Source organism: Vanessa atalanta, chromosome 9 (assembly GCF_905147765.1).
Source record: "Vanessa atalanta chromosome 9, ilVanAtal1.2, whole genome shotgun sequence".
Lineage (NCBI taxonomy): Eukaryota > Metazoa > Arthropoda > Insecta > Lepidoptera > Nymphalidae > Vanessa > Vanessa atalanta.
This window is the reverse complement of record NC_061879.1, coordinates 4,838,394-4,854,250: the sequence shown is the minus strand read 5'-3', so window position 1 is coordinate 4,854,250 and position 15,857 is coordinate 4,838,394. Positions and strand designations below refer to the sequence as shown.

The 15,857-nt window shown below is 33.1% G+C and overlaps 3 protein-coding genes across 3 annotated transcripts; all 3 read left to right on the top strand.

Annotated features, from left to right (window-relative positions):
- Positions 1 to 9,122: 9,122 nt before the first annotated feature.
- LOC125066580 (histidine-rich glycoprotein-like) lies at positions 9,123 to 9,839 on the top strand. Its single transcript, XM_047674711.1, has one exon. It carries the CDS (start codon positions 9,123 to 9,125, stop codon positions 9,837 to 9,839), a length of 717 nt encoding a protein of 238 aa, XP_047530667.1.
- Positions 9,840 to 13,695: 3,856 nt separating this feature from the next.
- On the top strand, positions 13,696 to 14,433 carry LOC125066579 (histidine-rich glycoprotein-like). The gene has a single exon (XM_047674710.1). The coding sequence runs from the start codon at positions 13,696 to 13,698 to the stop codon at positions 14,431 to 14,433; it is 738 nt and encodes a 245-aa protein (XP_047530666.1).
- A 253-nt stretch (positions 14,434 to 14,686) lies between these two features.
- LOC125066578 (histidine-rich glycoprotein-like) lies at positions 14,687 to 15,659 on the top strand. Its single transcript, XM_047674709.1, has 2 exons — positions 14,687 to 14,813; positions 14,884 to 15,659. The coding sequence occupies exon 2, from the start codon at positions 14,889 to 14,891 to the stop codon at positions 15,657 to 15,659; it is 771 nt and encodes a 256-aa protein (XP_047530665.1). The 5' UTR covers positions 14,687 to 14,813; positions 14,884 to 14,888.
- Positions 15,660 to 15,857: the final 198 nt, after the last annotated feature.

Sequence of the window (15,857 nt, the reverse complement as noted above, 5' to 3'; positions counted from 1 at the left end):
TATCCCTCCCTTTTGATAATACTTATATCTGTTGTGCGCTTTTGACATGCCCGGAGTTTGTTAGCAATGAAGTTAATATTATATTGTTAGACTTGACAAACATTTGTATGTCAATTGCTTTTTTAATAAAAGTATAATACACGAGAAATAATATATTTAAGTATTAAATTATTTAAATTAAAAAAAATACCTTTTATTTAATTTTTTTTTGTTAGTAAAGCTACTTGGTACCAATAAAGTTTCTTGCTTTATATCAAATACGAATCGGGTATCTTGACCTTTAAGAAACAAAGTAAGTATTGTTTACAATTTTAAAAATTTGGAATGTAATGATTTGAATATAAAGTTTAGAATTTGAATTATAAGTTGGTAAAATGTAAATGTTCCGTGCATAAATTTATAATAGGGATTATTATATTAAATAAGTACAATACAATAAGTCTTTAGGTACAAACTTAGCTGCCTAGGTCATGATAATATAACCTTAATTAATTGTACCTTAATTAATAAAATATATTTTTACAGACTTATTACAAGCTTATCTTTTCAGTGATTTTTTTTTAATAATAACCTGCAAGGTGCTTCTTTTGTATTGAAGATAATCTTAGAACAACCAGCAATGTACAACCAACAAAAAAAATACAATGCGAGCACGAGATAGGTATATGAGTAATTTAGTAACAGTAATTTTGAGGGCAATTTACTATTTTGAAATCACCAAACCTTATGAGAATTAATAATTATTATGAAGAAATAGAAATCAATTATATGAGCAATTATAAAATAATTGCTGCAAATTAAAAAAATATTAGACTAATTTATTAGACTAACAAAAAAGTTATGACCATTTTCAATGACCATCGATACAATATATCCGTTTTAATTCTAAATAATTTTAATACTAATTTATTAAGATTAATTATTTTTTGACATCGAAAAGTTTAAAATAATATATACTTATTTATTTATCTGCTGAATCTAATAAATTCCATATTAAAAACTGTCTATAAAATCGTTAAAGACTATTCAATTACACAATCTGAGCTACCAATCACATTACATTATCTGAATCAGTCTTCGCCACACACAGGGCTCATTGTAAGACGCGAGGATTAACATCATCTAACAGCCAACAAATTGAGCGAAGGCTTAGTTGCTGAATGTTGCGCCCCCGGCCTTCACGACGTGTTCGCCTTTTTGCAGCTTACAAAACAACAATATATAATACAGACATACCTACATGTCAATAAACGACACATGTCCTTTTTAACAAACAAAAAATGTAGAAACATGCCTCAAGGATTAATGTAAAAAAGTTTATACAAAAATAAACTGGCAACACTTCAAATTATTTTTTTAAAATCAAACGAAACGAATGCAAGTTACTACCATATTTTACTTATTCCTTTTTTAGTTACTCTCGAGCTAAATAAATATGGGCACATACTAAATTTATGTTACTTAATATATCTTTTGACAAAGCTAAAAAAAACGGGCATTTAAAATTCTATTTTTTAAACAAAGTTACGCTAGAGGACGATTATATTATATTTTTTTACGTATGTTACCAAAGCATTGAGTATATAGTTAGAGTGAAAACCTGTTACATACCGAAAATACAATTTTTATGATAATATTTATAATATTTGTTTGGGTGGAAACCCTCAAAACTCGTAACGGTTCCTTTAGGTTTTCCTCATAAAACATTTGGAAATTGTAATATACTTACTTAGTTCATATTGTTAGTGACTCCCAATTTAACGCTAATTAATATAACTCATTAAATAAGAGTAAGGTTAAATTATATTAGACTTTCCTTGCGGATTTTTGTCTATTTCAGATTTATTAGATTATGCACAAAATAAAAGAAAAAAAAAACACATTAAAAAAGGCTAAGTATGTACCAGGTACATGTAGACATTATTTTAAAAAAATATCATCATTTTATATAATAAACTAGCAAACCTTGTACCAACTTTTAATGTAATGATATTACTGGAAGATAATGGATTCTCTGATTTGCAGAATGATGTACGTGCCTTTACCTACCTGTTTTTTTCCTCATAATTAAAAAAAAATCAACTTCAAACCAATATCATCTAATGCATAATAGCATAAAGAACACGTGAATCATGTGATAAATTTTGCTGTTTTTATTTATAATTATTATATAAACCCAGATAATCTGGGAGCAGAATTTTCTATCTTATTGTGACAAGCGATGTTGAGTCAAATCTAATTCAAATAGGTATATCTATGCTTTACTTACGTGGGTCCTTTAAAACACTTTTGAATTGTCATTTTACAAGATTATAGTGAAGATAAAGTTTTAGTAAAGGTAAACCACTGTTTATCGAGAAGAACCTGCTAGAGACTCGGTAGTTACTCTTTTCAAAAACTTAAATGACTATATTAACTTATAATTATGCTTGGAAATTCGTGAAGACTATCAAGAGTCTGATGTGCCTCGATCGTTTTAGCCAGAAGCAAACATTCATTGAGTGAGCAAAAGCTGTTATTGTAAAAATCTCGCGTCCGCGGAGTAGAGTGGAGCGGAGGCGGCGACGGGCGGCGCAACTCTTCGCAAATATTGACAAAGGTGGGAGCCAGAAACCCGAGCGCGCTTCTGTTTGCCTATAATTGATGTAATTAGTCGTGTCGACCAGCTGCTGACGATAAAACCTCACATTTAATGTTTAAATAGTTAATACGATACTTTCACGAACCGGAAACATCTTTACGGTGTCCTGTTCTAGCAAATATTGGTCACACTCGTTGATGCGTGACGACCATTGGCTTTAGATTTGACATTCTACAGGTGTATAAAGAAAAAATAATATGAAACATAACAAGTAAACATGTAGCCTTACCCGCATTCTAACCTTGTTCAAATTATTCAATATATAATTTGTACCATTCAATTGTAAATCATTTTTAAGATTAAGAGTTTTCGAAATTATATGTTCCAGAATCACGAGCGTTCGAATGCATAATATAAATGAATAATTTTCTCTCACCGAAAAATTAAAATTAATATGAATTAATATCGATTTCATTTTGTTGACAAAATGTAATATTATGTACATAATGTAGCTATAACGTGTATAGATGTCAACGATTTGTGTCGCTAAACGGGCAGCTGCCAATCCCGTTGATACCGGCAATGCAAAATTAACTGCGTATAATACGACGATTATCCACGTATAACTTAATACGGCCGTTCGCATAAAGAGCATAAGTATTAAAATATCTAACAATAGAAGGGATTATCCCGGCTAACCTCCCAGCGCCACAATGTACATATTCCCTCACCACTTTCATCAATGTGAATAGAGAATTTGTTCAGTTTATTCATATGAGATAACCTATATTAAAAATATTTTAGAGGCACATAGTTAACTTTATTTATATTCTTTCATGTGTGGGACAAATCATGCAACTGAATTTAAAACAAGTTCAAAATTGATTCAAATGAAATTTCGCAAGCTCAAGTAAATACAAAAATGCTGATTATGTGCCCTCTGAATAAAACCATTTGCCGGTTCAATTTTAACGCGGTCTTCAGCTGGTCGTTAGAGACATCCTGTCCTTCTTTTTTCAAGTTGTAGAATTCCATTCCAGGACTTTTCTCTCCCTCCCGCAATCAGTCCTTTGAAGCACGTGGCCTGGCCATTGGCATTTCAGCTTGCTCCCTCGGTGAGCTATGTGGGTAAACTTCATTCGTTTAGGTGCGCTTATCGATTTACTCATAATTATTTCAGTCTCGTAGTTTTTATTTAATTTATTAGTTCAACTATTATTAGATATTGATTAACAGCTAGATAACAATGCGTGTCAAAAATAACGACAAGAAGACTGTATTGCATATAAAGGTAAATATTTACCTTTACACAATACATACACACATATGAATATAGGTGTAATCAATTTACTGAATAAAATTTGAAAAGTCTAAATAAAATTAAATAAAGGATGAAAGTTTGTTTGTTTACCGAACCGGTGGAGATTCCTAAGTAACAATAAGGAAGTGCAACGCTTCAATATTGAATAAAGATTTTTTAGACATATAGTAATTCGTCATTTCTTAGAGATAGTTCGGTATTCTGTATATAGGCTTCAACTTATGAGTTAAAGGGATGAACGTTTGTGTGCACGTTCGTCGCTACAAAGCCTGTGAAGAGAACTCAAATTAGATTCGGTGGTTTTCCGAATTATGTTTCATGGGATATCCAATCGGGTACACGGCTAGTAAATTATAATTTTGATAATTTGCCAATCATTTAATCCGCTCACGTGATCTATCGAATTTCAAAGGATGTGTGATATGTACTTATTACAAATGCATATCACACACATGTAAAAAAAGTATTTATCGTGGGTATATTGTGATGCAATTTAAATGTAATATCTAAAACCGATAAGCCGTTTGTAATCCGTATGAAAAAATCGCTTAGTATTTAATTATAAGCTTTATTTACATTTTTATTTTCATTAAATTTAGGCATTCATTGAATGATAAAAGTCTATAAATATTTATAAATATTTTGTGTAATTCTGAATAAATATAAAAACGGTTGTATATTAAATTTTATAAATAAGTCTTTTAACATCACACATAGGCTTTCTTGTTATATAAAATATAAATATCAATATTATATAAATTGTTAGTTTAAAGATATTTTTTTATAAACACTACTCTAGTCGAATCTATTGTTCTTTCAGAAATAAAAAATATTTATAACCTCAATATCGTATTCTGATCAACGAATGATTGTTTTTTTTTAATCAACATAAAAAATGGCTCAATATCCAGCTCTTTTGTCTCTATTTAAGATGCCTAAGAATTATCGAAAACGTAGACAACCAAAAATACTATGAACTGGCTTTGTACACCAACTAGCTTTTTAAAAGGGGTATGGACACATCAGTTATTCTACTGTTAAACATTAATACAATACGTACATCACCGTGTTCCGGTTTGGGTAGGTTTAAGCGAGTGTAACATAGTATATTGTCTAAGGACGGTGAGAAATGAGGAGCGGGGGCCATTTAACATTTTTTGACCCATTTTTCTGTTTTCTTTTTTTTTTTTTTTAAATATTGGACAACATCACATACATTACACTGATCCCAATGTAAGTAGCTAAAGCACTTGTGTTATGGAAATCAGAAGTAACGACGGTACCACAAACACCCAGACCCAAGACAACATAGAAAACTTTTTCTACATCGTTCGGCCGGGAATCGAACCCGGGACCTCGGAGTGGCGTACCCATGAAAACCGGTGTACACACTATTCGACCACGGAGGTCGTTTTCTTTCCTACATTAAATAAATATTAAAACACATAAAAAAGGCAGAGTCTTCAGTGATGTTTCAATAGATATGTTGACCTATTGTAATTTTATTTCAAAGTTAATATAGGTATATATATATATATATATATATATATGTATATGTATATATATATATATACATGAAATATATATACTATGAAAATAAATTATATCAGTTAGAGGTACATGTATGCAATTTATTGAATTTTATATCTTGAAATAAAAATATGTTAATAAAATTGCACGTAGGGTAGGTAGGTTAAGGTACATTTATTTGAGAAAATAATATCTTTAGTTAAATCGAGTGATGTTCATCTAGCGATATGTTGAACTTTATTTCGGCCTATGAATATTGTCAGTACATCGTTACGCATAGTTCCTTTTATTAATAATGATTTATTTTATTAATCGCCGCGCACATGCATCGGTATATACATAAATAAAACGAACATTTTACGGTATTGTCCGTCTAATTTTAACAGTTGACTTTTATAAAATCAATAAATTAGACGACATATCTGGATGTAGTCCGCGAAGAATACGATACGATTTAAGGTCACGAATTCCAACGTTTTAAACGAGATCGTTTATTTTAAAAAGACTTCGACATGATGTGCCCTTAAGTATTGTTCAACGAATATTATCGTGAAACATTGGCATCGACGTGTGAAAAAAGTATGAAACGAATGAAAAATAATTATTTTTTCGTATATAATGATTATTAAATAAAAAAAGAGTTTGAAAAACGATCGTTTTTATATACAATAAAATTATATATACTAAATGAACACACTGTATCTTTTAAAAACTTCGCGTGTAGCAATTCTCCTGTGGTCACACGTCGCACATCAACTACAGTATATCTACAGGCTTTTATGAGGATAGATTGTAGGGAACGCAACAACTTCGATAAGAAGCGCGTAAGACGAAGACATAAACGTGCCTCCGTCGATCGCCATATATTTACAGAACAAAAAGAATCTTTTACCATGTGTATCGCTATGCACATGGTAAAAGATTCTTTTCGTGCCACGTTTTAATATGACAAAGCATATAAACGCTAAAGCGACGACGACGACGACGACAAGTCAAGACGCGACTCTCTCCGTGAATAAATTAGTGTTGAATAAAAAAGGCGCACCCTGCATATAATACCATCTAGTAGTTATGTAAGAGCAAAAATGTCCGTCAGATATAACTTACATCTTAGAAATAATCTAAGACTATCTAATTTACATTGATTATTATCGACATAAAGAGCCGAGTTGGCTCAGTGATTAGAGTACGTGACTGTTGAACGAAACTTACGGGTTCAAAGCCGGACATGAACATGAGTTTTCATGTGCTTAATTATGTGTACACGATGTGTGTATATTAAGTACACGAAATAAATAATGATAAGGCCGTTTGAGGAAAATATCGTGAGAAAACCCCCACCACATAAGTATGCCACCAACCCGCGTTGAGATAGTATCGTGGATTAAGCTCCAAGCCATCTCAAAAAAGAGATGAAGCCTTAACCCAACAATAGCACGTTTACAATATTACTATCGATATTAATCGCCATACTAAAGTATATTTTTTATTTTATTAAACTTACATGAACTAAATCACTCACAGTCTACGACTAGTTTTTGCGTAAGTTTTACTGAGCCAAGTTATACTAATTACAAAATAAAGAAAAAATATTATCCAATATTACAAACGTAATAGTATTATCGTGGTTAGTCTAACAGGATTTAGCGATATAGTAGGCTAGGCTTCTTAACTATCTACTTGGTATTACGCATAAGCATGACGCCCTCGATGCTAGGTATAAGAGTATTAGTATTTAGTACAGGACTTTGTTAAAACTAGGTCTTGTTTGAATTATCGACGCGAATTAAACAACAATAGCGTTAAAAATAAATCGGTTGCATTTCGAATAACTGTCATAAATTCTTCCGAAACCAAAAAATCATTATTGTCCATGAAGACATAAAAATGTATAAAAAAAAACTCTTACAATAACCTTGAGAACAGTACGTCTAATGAAAGCGAGCCTTTAGAAAAGCACTCAGTGAAGCGTGTCGATCGTGAACTTATTCAGTTGTGTAACTGCATCAGCGAGCTGTCTCATGTCCAATATTAAATTAACAAACTCGTTAAATGAGTAGAATATAACATAATAATCAGCATTATGAAACGTTTTGTAAATCAAACTATCAATTTATCGATACTATTTTAAAAATACATATAAACATACAAAATAATGTCCAGTGTTGGAGCATAAATTCGTTGTGATGAAATATATTGAAGTATCTAAACAATTATGTTGTACTGAAAGTTACAAAATTGGCCTAGATTCGATAGTTTTTATTTAATAACTTTTTTGTCGACCATCATTCATATATTATTAAATAAAATAAATCTTTATCACCAAATCTTCGAGCCAAGATAGCCCAGCAGCTAAAACACATGAATCTCAGTCAAGGTTCAAATGTTCCAGCTAGCCAGCCAGAGTTCAAATCCTGGAAAGCACTACTGAATTTTCATGTGCTTAATAATTTTAACAGCACGTATCGCATGAAAATAATATATATTGTTTTCGTTAAATTATTTTTAATTTTTCATACGTTATGTAATATTAATTATAAATTTAGCAAAGAGCTGATGCCTATTCCATAGCTTGATATAATAAAAATTAATATTTATAAACATTTACATGCTGACAATTTATTAAAATTTTGTACGTCATAAATCATATAGGACATCGACTATAACTTAATAAACGAAAGAAAAAAACACATCGTACTTACAATTTGTTTTTTTTTCAATATGTATCCTGTCATAATCTTTTACCTATTTTAAAAAATCACTCTGATAGACTCAAAGGCGTGTATAATCGAAGTGAATGTACAAACAGAGAGATAATGTAGAGGACGTATGCAGGAAGGGAGTACATTAAACAAGTTTAGTCGCTCGGAAGAATTGTTTAACGCTAACCAAATAGCGGCCTTTCAAAGAATCCACTAAGCAGATAATTTACGATTGGTTCGGGATTATGCGCCTTCAATCAACTAGCATGAATCGAGACCTACGAACATGGTTGACTTTATAGAAACATTTCGTATATAATACCTTACATTCATAATAGATATAAAATTCAAAGAAACTATAATCTGTGAATTACAGTGTAAAGTTATGAACACGTTTAGTTAGGTAAAATGATTTGTAAAATATAAATGAAATAACAATAATAAACATTAATACTTCATTGCCCCCAAACTGCAGTGATTAATATTGTTGTTTTACGGTTTATGGAATAAGTGAGCATAAGGGAAATAATTTTAAAATAAAAGATTGTTGACGCAGGAGATTGATATTTCTTATAGATCATGGCGTTATCCAGTTTGCCTACTTTTTTAAAATATAAATATTTCAAAATTTCTTCAATATTTAATTTAATAAAAGATCAAAAGTATTGTTGCTTAACCTTATTGTCTCAGATTTAATATTAGGTACTTGTTGTGTGCACTTTATATGTTTTTTTAATGCAACATGCTTCGACGTGTTACGAAATCACTCTTCAAGGGTTTTAGTTTTTTAAACTATTGGTTTATAATTAAATACAATTACAGCGGTAGCTAAAAAGCGTCCCTGAACCAGTAGTACCGATAAAACTGTTGCGGAATATTTATGTTTCTCCACCGCAGTAGATCACTTGCTAATATAAAATAGGCAATCTGTGTTTCAAACGTCAGTTACAACCGGACTTCCGATAGAGAGTCACAATAACTCTCTATCATGAGGGTGTTAATACTTTTAGTAGTGCTATGTGTAGCAGTGGCGTGCACCGCTCATGAAGCGGAGGACCAGGCCGTGGCCGCCAGCAAGGGCCATAAACACGAACACGGTGGAGGCCATCACCACCACGAACATCACCATCACGAACACGGTGGTAAGGGACACAAGGGTCACAAGGGACATCACCATCACCACAAGGGTGATGAGGGGCATCATGGCAAACACCATCATGAGGGACACCACCATGAGCATGGCGGCGGTCACAAGAAACATTGGGATGAGCATGATCACCATGGCGAACATCACGAACATGGTCACCACCACAAAGGTGAAAAACATGGTCACCACGAACATCATGATAAAGGTGAACATGTCGATGGATACCATAAGAAACACCACAAGGACCACTTCCACAAGGATCATCACTTCCACGACGGGCACCACCACGAAGGCAAACATCATAAGCATGGACATCATCATGGACACCACGAAAAGCACGGCGGAGACCACAAGAAGGGTGGTCATCATCACTCCGGTCACCATGAAGATCACTATGGCAAACATGGACACCATGACAAGCATCACTATGACGAAGACCATCACGGCCACAAGGGTCATCACGGACACGATGAACACCACCACCATCATCATGACCATGGCAAGAAGGGCGGCCATGAAGACCACAAGCACTGGGGATTCCATCATGGAAAGCATTAATATTATACTTAACCGTAATTATTGTTATGAATTTTTGTTGCCAATTATGAAATTTGTTATCGTTGATTTTTCTATGTTTTATACAGCAAATAAATATAGCTGAAGTTATACTGTTGAGTAATTATTAAAGTTTTCGTAGTAGATCACTTTTTATTTATAATTAATAGTAAATAATAATTCTTCGAAAATAAAAATTATCATTATATTGTTTCGACGACGAAAGATATATTCGACGACGTCTTGTATATACGCCCAATAGATAAGATTAGACCATAACTAAAGGACGAAGGTTCAAATTTTGCTCAAAGTGTTTACCTATACATATAAGTATAGCCTGTTTTGATATAATATAGATATACATATATATACATATTGTGAAAAAAATGGCTGTGACAGAAGGATAGACATACCTACACGTTAGTTAAAAAAATATATGCAACGCATAAAAATGTACACGAATATTATAAATGCGAAAGTGGGTCTGCTTATTTGTTTGTTACGCTTTCACGTCTTAAATACTCAAACGATCGCGTTGCAACTCCCTCAATTCATACGCTCGTAAAGCCGCGGGCGAAAACTATTACTACTACTATTATATAAACCTACATCCATCTTAAAACTATATCGTTATATGAAATTCACTTTACAATCTGTAATTTCCAAAATGCATTATAATTTAACACCAACCTGTATCACCTGCAGCTAACCTGTGCAGCTATGGCCGATACGGGTTGGTGTAAAATCTCCATATATTTTCTAGTAAAGAGAACAGGCTGATGTTTTAATTTAATTTTAAACTAACTTACTAATTAGATATTACACCCTGGAGAACCGGCATGAATTAAGTATAAGATTTATTTTATTAGCTTGAATTTCAAATTGATGAAAATAATATTAATATTCGCCGTCATTTATACAAAAATGTTCATCGAAATTGGATAAATTATTAAGGACCGCTTATGGGACCAAGTAAAGACATTATTTTTTTAATACTCGTAAGTGTCCGAGCGAAGGTCGATTTCCGAACGATGCTGAAGTCGATCAATCTGCTATCGATACAACCTTGGGCCAAAACCGAAGCTGAAGGTTCGGTTCAACACATAACAAAACAGTTTTATATAATATTCCTATTTATTAACACTAAAGTTGAATAAGTAATTAATTAATTAAGATTAATATATTATTACTGTTCAACATTGATCAATAACGAAATATGATGGTGATGATGTCGTCCTGACCGATTTTCATCATAATCTCAATGGAAACCGATCAACTACGCAGGACACATTACAATGTCCAAGTGCGTGCGCGCAAACACAGGCGCACTAATTCCTTCATTCTCATAATCCGATAAGACAACGAAAGGAAAGAATTCAGAAGAATGCGGAACCACTGGCTTTACATGCTTTTCGAGGCACGGGAACACTTTCTTCCAACTTCCAAAAGACTGAGAATTTTTTTACAGAAAAGCCCAAAAAATTTTATCAGCCCGATCTAGGTTTTAAACCTAGAACCTCGGGATCTGTGACCTTATATTTAGCAAATAAATCAATGAGGCAGTCAACGAAATATTAATGGTACATGGTCTACGTTGCTATTATAATTGTGTAGGAGGAAGTACAAATCTTACATCACAAGTATCTGTGATAAATTAACATAGTTTATTATATATTATAAATATAACAAAAATAATAATGACTGAATTGTTCCCAGTAGAAGTAATTTTATTAAAAAGTTTTTATTGAGTCATTATAGCACACGAAAATAGCAGATAGACATCTTCGATGAAGTTATCCTGCGCTGATTAAGTCCATGAGGTCAACTATAAGCTGTCTGATACTGGGTGCTATTTACGGCTGGTGTGGAGTTTTGTTTTATCAAAAAATAAGGTTACAAATGATTCTTGAATAATTATAAACAGATAAGCTACACAAAAATTAAACCTACACACAGTCAGGGGTCACCACTGCCCATAGACATAGGGCGCCGCGAGAAATTTTAACGATTCCTTACATCAGCTTGTGCTCCACCACACTTGGGATGTCCTTCGTGCCTGTAGTTACAATGGCTCATTAAAACTGGAACACAACATTCCCGAGTAGTGCTGCTTGGCGATAGAATATATGATGAACCCACTCTTCATATAGAGCTTTGTACAAGCCTATCAAGCCTATCACCATGTAAAAATGTATTTCATGTAGCAATTCCATAATTATTCCATTTTACCATCTTTATGTGACATCAAATAACTAAATTCAATTATTTACTTTTACAATTACTGTTACAGTTACTACCTACAGCTGTAGATCGTGAGGTCCCATCCTACACTGGTCTAAAAGTAGCAGTCGATGAGAATCGGACTTTGAGGTAAGTAAGGGAACAAAAAGTGCATCGATTAATTAATTCACACACACTGCGATCCAAATTTTTTCGCGCTCACGAAAGATACATTTTACGAGAATATAGAGAGAACAAGTCAGATAAATTTTTATTTATAAAAATTCAAATGTTAGAAGAAGCGATTAATTAGTACTCTTATTGTTTTATTAACATTTTTATTTTCTGCTCACACTTGTGATATTATACATCGTTGTTGCTACTTGTCTCCGTAAAGAATGGGTACTTTGACAGAAATGCTTGGAACGACATCTTCAAAATTATTTTATTGCCACGTGCAATGAAATTTATTTCTCACCCTGACTAATCAGAGTTTAAAACAAATCGTATAAGTAAATCAATAACCAAAATAATAAATAAATCAGATATAAGACCTACCTAATGACGACAATATATATTATGCATATCTACAATAATAGAATAAATATATAAATCAAATATTCAAATGCTAAATAACAGTCATAAATATATAACAGTCATAAACATTACATTTGTCAAAATAAATCGTATGAACCCATAATTAAGAAATTTACTAGACCCATTTTAAGTCTACTAATCTCACTTGTACCATAGTTTTCATTCGGTCGATATTAGGTACAATAAATGAATCTTCATTCGAATTACTAAATTACACAAAAACCTTGCAAAGTTTCAAATCGATGAGAATTGTATAGAATTTCACCAGATTCATTTAAACGGCATACAAAGAATCTAATTATCTCTAGGTACTGCTACTCAATTACAAAATTTATTCATTGTACAATCTATTGCAATGTATCGTATTATATAATTTGTTTATCGATAAACTTTAAGAACAAATAAAATATTTTATCGGGATATTTTTTATAATATTCGAACATCAACTCTAGATAACTATCAATAAAAAAGCTATATCTTCAAACGTTAAGGTCTTCTGCATACTAATTTGTAAACATAAATAAGTCTACTAATTAAATAAAACTTGTATCTATTTATATTGTTTTTGTACGGCGCAACCTAGTAGTAGTTAATAAATTTATTGTTTTAAAACAACAAAACAATTTGAACTAAACAATTTACTTACCTATTTAAAACTAGCAATGTAGGCTTAGCCCCTATAAATTTTAGTTTGTGACTGTAAGAGTACATACACATACATGCATACACGCACGCGGATAAATACCTCGGCAGCACTTTTTCTTCTGACTTGCTTTACATAAACAGTATAGATAAACTTTTATTACTAATTACATATGCATTCAAAAAATATGTATTAAATGATTATAAAGTGCGTTGATGTAATGTTGTAATAAACAAATGGCACGGGCGTAACGGTTGCTCCGACGTCCTTGCCCGGTAATTTCACCAGCTGCAATCAGCTACTTTAATGATTTATATAAATGCCCTGTCGAGCGGTTGTAAAGTCAGTTGAGTCCCAGTGGTAAAACCATAAGCTTAGTTATCTAAAATACTCGTAACAATGAGGACGCTTGTCGCCCTTACCTTATTGGGATGCGCCTTAGTTGTTTGCTCCGGCCGCGAGATCGGCAAGGAGGAATCTGACTTGGTGGCTGCAGCTAGCCATCATAAAGGCCATCATCACGAAGAAGGTGGTGGTAAAGAGCACCACGGTCATCATCATCACGAACATGGTGAAAAGGGTCACAAAGGTCACAAAGGTCACCATCACCATCACAAAGGTGAACATGATGAACATCACAAACATCATCATGCAGGCCATCACCATGAAGATGGCGGTGGACATAAAAAGCACTGGGATGAACATGATCATCACGGCAAACATCACGAACATGGACATCATCACAAGGGCGGTAAACACCACCACAAAAAACATCATGATAAGGGTGAAGAAGTTGAAGGTTACCATAAGAAGTACCATAAGGACGAATACCACAAGGACCATCACTTCTATGATGACCACCACAAAGAAGGAAAACATCACAAGCATGGCAAGCACCACGGTCATCATGAAAAACATGGAGGTCATCACAAAAAGGGCGGCCATCATCATTCCGGACATGACGAACATCATCATGGCAAAAAGGGCCATCATGATAAGCATCATTATGATGAAGATCACAAGGGTCACAAAGGACATCATGGACATGAGGAACATCATCACCACCACGAGGATCACGGAAAGAAGGGCGGTCACGAAGATCACAAGCACTGGGGATTCCATCATGGGAAACACTAAACTTTCTAAAATTACGTTTAAAATAAATTATATAATTTTTTTACTTACATTTTGTTATGCCAATAGTTTTGTAAATAAATAATTATTGTTATTATTTTAAGGGAAGTTTTATTTTTATTCTACAAATAAAAATGTTATAATAATAAATCAATCTAATAATATAATAGGCACTGTAACGGAACTAATTTTGTTTAACCGTAAACTACTGATGTCGTCACCTTAACCGTCGGAATCAGTCGTCCAGAAATATACAGCAATGTGATTGCTAAAGATCACTCTGTAATCGACAACAGATGAAAGCGACTTTATCAATATAAATGCAAACTATTGCAACGACTACACCACAACGAGCCCAGCTCAGCAAGCCTTCATATCTTCTGGTAAGACAATTTCAAGTACAATAATTATTACCTTATGCGAAAAAAAAATAACACTTAAATCTTTTTACAGTAAACATGAAGGCTTTATTCTTTCTCGTGGTGCTAGTTTGCAGTGCGTTACTGGCAAACGCTCGTCATCTTGAAAATGAAGAAAACCCAGAAGCATCCGAGTCCTTAGACCAAGTGCTCGCAGGAACGGAAAAGAAAGAGGCAAAGAGCAGCCACAAAGAAGAGGGCGGTGGGAAAGAACACCATGCTCATCACCACAAGGAAGAAGGGGAAAAGGGTGAAAAGGGATATAAGTCTCACCATCATCATGATAAAGGAGAACATGGTAAACACGGCAAACATCATCATGAAGGTCACCACGACGAACATGGTGGACACAAAAAGAAACACCACGACGAACATGACCACCATGGCGAACATCATGAGGCAGAACATGGTCATAAGGGTGGCAAGTTTGGTCATAAAAAAGGTCACAAAAAGGGTTCAAAGACCACTGGATTCCATCACAAATCTCACAAAGATGAATATCATAAGGAACATAAGTTTTATGATGACTTCCATAAGGGTGGTCATCACCACAAGCATGGAGACTTCCATGGCCATCATGACAATAAAGAAGGGCATCATAAGAAGGGCGGTCATCATGAGAAAGGTCATCACGAAAAACATCATGGTAAGAAAGGAAAACATGACAAAGGACATTATGATGAAGACCATAAAGGACACAAAGGTCATCATGGACATGAAGAGCACCATGCCCATCATCATGACCATGGTAAGAAGGGCGGCCATGCAGGAGGAAAGGAGTTTGGGTACAGTCATGGAAAGAAAGCATAAAAATGTTTTTACACAGAAAGTTATACTTTATACATTGTTATATTATTTTATTATATCAAGTCATTTTTGAAATTTGTTATTTAAAATTTTATAAAATAATAAAAATATATTTTAAAATTTTAGTCTTTTATTGACTGTATTTCAGTAAATAAAATTATGAAACTGATCCATCTGTTTTAATTATGTTTATTTTTCTGG